The sequence below is a fragment of the Nannospalax galili genome, unplaced genomic scaffold, assembly GCF_000622305.1.
Source record: "Nannospalax galili isolate Female #2095 unplaced genomic scaffold, S.galili_v1.0 scaffold471, whole genome shotgun sequence".
NCBI lineage: Eukaryota > Metazoa > Chordata > Mammalia > Rodentia > Spalacidae > Nannospalax > Nannospalax galili.
Genome location: NW_008330333.1, coordinates 2,657,869 through 2,663,691, shown reverse-complemented (window position 1 = coordinate 2,663,691; position 5,823 = coordinate 2,657,869). Strand labels below are relative to the sequence as shown.

Genomic DNA, 5,823 nt, shown 5'->3' with positions numbered 1-5,823 from the left:
TATTTATTTTTGGTCTTTTTGAGACAGGGTCTCCCTGTAGCCCTAGCTATCTTGGAATTCACTATGTAGACCAGGCTGGCCTTGAACTCACAATGATCCACCTGCCTCTGCCTCCCAAGTGCTGGGACTATAGGTGTGCGCCACCATGCCCGGCTTTTTTTTTTTTTTTTAATGTGTATTCGTGTATTGCCTGCATGTAGGTAAGTACCCATGTCGTGCAATGCCCGTGGAGGTCAGAAGAGGCTATCAGATCCCCTGGGACTGGAGTTACAGACAGCTGTTAGCTGCCATGTGAGTGCTGATTCGAACATGGGTCTTCTACAAGAACAGCCAGTGTTCTTAACTGCTGAGCCATCTCTCCAGCCCCTACATTTATTTATGTTTATATTGCATGCACAAACACGTAATGGTGCACATGTGAAGGTCAGAGGACAACTTATTTGAGTCAATTCTTTCCTTGCAACATATGGGTTACAGGGATTCAACTCAGGTCATCAGACTTGGTGACAAGTAGATTTATCCTCTGAGCCATCTTGCAGGCACTGTTTTCCCTTTCTTATTCCCTCTTGAACTGGTTTTGTTGATGTAACTACATGCTAGCACAGGGAGGCAAGGGATCATGGTATTCCAAGGTAGAGACTGGAGTCGGGGCACTCTACTTAACTCCCAGTTCTACACACCACTGACTGCAGCCTCAACCAAATTGATGAGCATTTCTGGGTATCAGTTTCCCCACATAAAGAATTGGGCTAATGTACTTTCCCTTCATCACATGGCTACTTCCACTGATTTATATTCATTTGTTTTGTTTGTCTCCCCTGTCTAAGACTGAAGCTCTTAGTCACCATGACTACTGTGGTGCCACCCTCATGGTAAGTCCTCAATTTCTTTCTATTGAGGTAAGAGTCACATAGCACAATATTTTGTAGTTTGAGACAGGGTCTCACATAGCCCAAGCTGGCCTGGAACTCACAATGTAGATGAGAATAACCTTGAATTTCTGATCCTCCTGCCTCCACCAAGTGCTTGGATTATAGGCTTCTATCACATGGCTGGTTTTATGAGGTGCTGGGGATCGAATACAGGGTTCATACATGTTAGGCAAGCATTCTATCAAGCTACACTCTAGCCTGAATTAAAAAATCATTTAAGCCGGGTGTGGTGGCACATGCCTTTAGTCCCAACACTTGGGAGGCAGAGGCAGGCAGATCTCTATGAGTTCAAGGCCAGCCTGGTCTACATAGTGAGTTCAGGTCAGCTGGGGCTACAGGGAGACCCTGTCTCAAAAAGACAAAAAAAATTCATTAAAAAAATCATTTAAAAAAATCTCTTTCTCGCTGTGCATGGTAGCACATGCCTTTAATCCCAGCACTTGGGAAGCAGAGGCAGGTGGAGCTCTGTGAGTTCAAGGCCAGCCTGGTCTCCATAGTGAATCCAGGCCAAAAATCTCTTTCTCAGGGCTGGAGAGATGGCTTAGCAGTTAAGAGCAATAACTGCTCTTACAGATGACCCAGGTTCGATTTCCAGCACCCACATGGTGGCTAACCACTTATGTCTAGTTGCAGGGGATCAGATGCCTTCTTCTGATCTCCTAGGGCATTGCATGACACAGGTGTACTTATCACACATGCAGGCAATACACTCATACACATCAAAATGTATAACAAAAAAAATCTCTCGCTGGGCATGGTAGTATACACCTTTAGTCACAACAGAGGCAGGGACAGACAGATCAGACACAGGTTACTGTGTTTGGATTTTATATGAGTTCAGGGGGACTAAACAGATATCCTCATGCTTGCATAGAAACCACTTTACACATTGGGCCATACCCCCAGTAAAAATTTTGTTTTGTTTTGTTTTGTTTGAGACAGGGTCTCCCTGTAGCTCCAGCTGGCCTGGATGGAACTCACTATGTAGGCCAGGCTGGCCTCAATCTCACAGAGATCACCTGCCACTGCTTCCCAAGTGCTGGGAATAAAGGCATGCACCACCATGCCTTTTAAGTGAACAATTCAGTTGCACTTACTTCATGAACACAGTTGCACATCCATCATTTTAATGAAGTTTAAAACATCTTTATCATCCTAAAAGGAAATCCCACATCCAGTGAATGACACTGTATTCCCTCCCCTGGTCCCTGGAAACTGCCAGTTTGTCTTTTGGGTGTATTTGCCTATTCTGGGTATTTTACATCAACAGAATCCTACACTATGTTGTCTACTGTGCATGGTTCATTTCCTCAGTACATGACAAAGGATGTAAGCTTGGAGGCTTGCTTCTCACTGACTCTAAGGCCTCACTCTGCCCTCTCTCTGTAAGCAGATATATCCTATCACAATGGGAAAGAGGGGATGATGTCTAGGAGAATGGGGGTCTGGAGGGCTTCTCCAGGCTGGGGGCTTACCTTTGCTGTGGCTTCCTCGTTGCCCTCTACCCTCTTCTGGAGCTTGATCATATTCCACAGGTCCTCTGCGGGCCGGCTGGCCCCCTTACTGCTCTCCAGCAGCTGGGTGGTGGAGGGCATAGACTGCAGCATGGACATTTGACTCTCTATTTTGTTGATGTGGTCTACCACATGGTCGAAGATATTGCTGAGCCGCTTCATGGGGTTGAGGATGGGCTGGGCGTCTCCCTCCCTGGGCATGAATATCACATGTGAAGTTTGGAGGAAATCCTCATCCCCTGAAAGGACCTTCTTAAGCTCAGCCATTTCGATATGTTCCAGGATGCCCTGGAGCAGGAGATGCAGGGCCTTGAAGTTCACCACCCCACACTGAGGTATGGCAATGTTGGCCAGCTCAGTGAATGTGACTGAGAAACTCATCCTGCCAGGGGATAGATTGGTAGGGGAGAGCTTCTGGGTGTCCTTGGGGACAAGTGATGACTTTCAGTTGTCTGAACTGCTACCCAGACAGGTCTTGAGATGCTCAGAGAGGTGGTAAGTCACAGCATTAACTCACAGTGGTCAAGCGAGGAATGGCTTCTGTCCTGGCCAGAGCTCAGATCAGAGTTTCTGGTTGCTAGGACACCAGAGAACATGGTCAAGCAGGCATGCTTCCGAGAGCCTGGTGTGGGGTGGGTGGCTCCTGGATGAGCCCCGCCTAGAATAGGTGCTTAAAGCATGAATGGCAGCCTTTTCATGCCAGTTCTCTGATTATGTAAGGTTTATGTTTTGTTTTTTTTTTCTAAGCAGCACAAAGGTAGGTGATGGTGAGGTAGCTCACTTCTTGGAAGAGGGTGAGAAAAAAACCTGAATAATTAAACTGGACATGGCCACAGCCACCTCTGGTCCCAGACACTTATTTCTGATGGGGAAGGCAAGGAGGTAAGAAGGCTGTGGGGTGCTCTGAGCTGTGTGTCTCAACAGCTCAGGTGATAATGCCCTTGTTGAACCCTGCTCTGCTCCTGATAAGAGCTGGGGCTCACTCAGACCCCAGGCCTCCTGAGCAGGGTCTTAGTCCTGGTCTATAAGGTTTTTATTTACTTTATTATTATTATTGTGGGAGTGTATGGTGTGGGGGGGGTATGCGGGTTCCACAACATGCAATGTAGAGGTCAGAGAATGACTTTGTGAAATCCATTCTGTCCTTTCACCATTATGTGAGCTCCAAGGATTGAACTCAGGTCATCAGGCTTGTGCGTCAAGTCTTTTTTCCTGCTGAGTCGTCTCATTGGCCCTGCTTTGTAAAATTTTTGTTGTTGTTATTCTTTTTGAGACGGTTTCCCTGTAGCCCCAGCTGGCCTGGAATTCACTATGTGGACCAGAATGGTCTTGAACTCACAGAAATCCTCCTGCCTCTGCCTCTCAAGTGCTGGGACTAAAGGCATGCACCACCACACCCGGCTCTGCTTTATAAAATTTAAGGACAGGGTCATGGGTCAGCTACTGCACAGTCAAAAGAGTATGTAGGGCCCTGCTGTGGTCAAGCCCTACTTGATCAGTTCCGGGACAGAACAACTGCTGGACTGTCCTATTCTCTTAGGGAGGTCCACTCAGGAGGCCCTGAGTTCTGGCCCACCCAGGACTGGTTTCACATTCCTGGCACTAAGCACCCATGCCTTCTGATTAAGGGTTATTCTTGTCTGGCTTCCCACAGAAGAGCTGGAAAGGCTGTTCCATTTCCTCAAACACTAAACTGATCAATATGAAGACCGGTAGGTAAGTGCTTTCCTTTTTGTTTTTGAGACAGGGTATCACAATGTAGCCCAAGCTGGCCCCATACTCAAGGTGATTCTCTTGCCTTAGCCTCTAGAATGCTGGGATTAGGGGCATGTGCCACCAGGCTGGGCTTCATAAATCCTAACATGTATTTGTCAGGACTTTCCAGAGAAACAGAAATGACAGGATACAATGATATATGAGATTTATGAGCATTTCTTCCTGTTGGTATGTAGATTGAGGTCTTGTGACAGGCTGTCTTAAAAGCTGAAGACCCTGGGAGCCCAAAAGTGTGGTCAGGCCAAGTCCCAAGACTTCAGAGCCAGCAAAGCCTATGGTTCCTTGGACTCAGTCCAAGGTCAAAGGCCTCATGAGATGCTGGGTGGGGGGGTATAGGGAAAGCACAGGTATAAATCTTGGGAGTCCAAAAGCAGGGGAGGAAGAATGTAGCCCAGTTCCTAGACACAGATAGGCATATCTGCCCTTTCTATTTAAATTATGGTGTCGTGTGTGTGTGTGTCTGTCTGTCTGTCTGTCTGTCCACACACGGTATATATGTAGGGGTCAGAGGATAGCCTTCCAGAATTGGTTTCTTTCCATCACGTGGGTTGTGGAAATTCAACTCAGGTCTTCAGCCTTGGCAGCAGGATCCTTTACCTACTAAGCCATCTCACAGGCTCATCATTGCCCCTTTCTGTGTTAAATGGATGGTACTTACCCACACTAAGAGTAGATCTTCCCCACCTAATCTGACCAGACTCCCAAGCTAAGACTTGGAAATGGTCTCACAGACATGCCCCCAAATAATGTGAATTCAAGGCCAGCCTGGTCTATATAGCGAGTTCCAGGCCAGCTGGGGCTAAAGGGAGACCTTGTCTCTAAACAACCAAAAACCAACAAAAACAAAAACACAAAAAAACTCATATATTTTCAGGAAATTACTATTATTTTACCACTATAATCTTTCATAAACCTTGTATTTTAGCAATGCTTTAAATTTTCTAGTGTGTATTGCCTGCATGTAGGTAAGTGCACCCATGTCGTGCAATGCCCGTGGAGGTCAGAAGAGGCTGTTGGATCCCCTGGGACTGGAGTTACAGACAGTTGTTAGCTGCCACGTAGGTGCTGGGATCTGAACCCAGGTCTTCCGCAAGAACAACCAGTGTTCTTAACCACTGAGCCATCTCTCCAGCCTCCACATATATTTTTTTTAATCAAACCTGAGTTTGATCTCCAGAACCCACATGATGGAGAGAACCAACTCTCTGACCTCCACGTGTGCTGCTACACATATATAAACAAAAATAAAATTTCCAAAAAATAAAGTGCAGATTATGTCCATCTATGTCCAGGAGCTGGCTTAATACTTATCTTACTGATCCTGAAGCTCACTGATTGGTTAGACTGGCTGGTCAGCAAGCCTCCAAAATCTGCCTGTTTCTGATCTCTAGTGAAGTTGCAGACAGATGCCGCCATGCCTGGTTTTTTTATGTGAGTGCTGGGGATCTAAACTCAGTCCCTCGTACTTGAACAGCAAGCACTTTACCCACTAAGCTATCTCCTGAACTCTCTCATCACAAACCCTCTTGGGTCCCCACTGTGCTATGGGATATAAAAACTTAAGTGCTGCCTTGACTTGGGCACACAGGGCCCTTGACTTC

The 5,823-nt window shown here is 46.6% G+C and overlaps 1 protein-coding gene across 1 annotated transcript in view; it reads right to left on the bottom strand.

The window, feature by feature from the left end:
* CUNH16orf96 (chromosome unknown C16orf96 homolog) overlaps positions 1–2,860 on the bottom strand; it is a 46,544-nt gene extending 43,684 nt beyond the window's left edge. Inside the window, exon 1 of the mRNA XM_008846388.2 lies at positions 2,408–2,860. Coding sequence (XP_008844610.1) covers positions 2,408–2,827 — 420 coding nt within the window. The 5' untranslated portion in view covers positions 2,828–2,860. The remainder of the gene's footprint in view (positions 1–2,407) is intronic.
* Between the last annotated feature and the right edge of the window lie 2,963 nt (positions 2,861–5,823).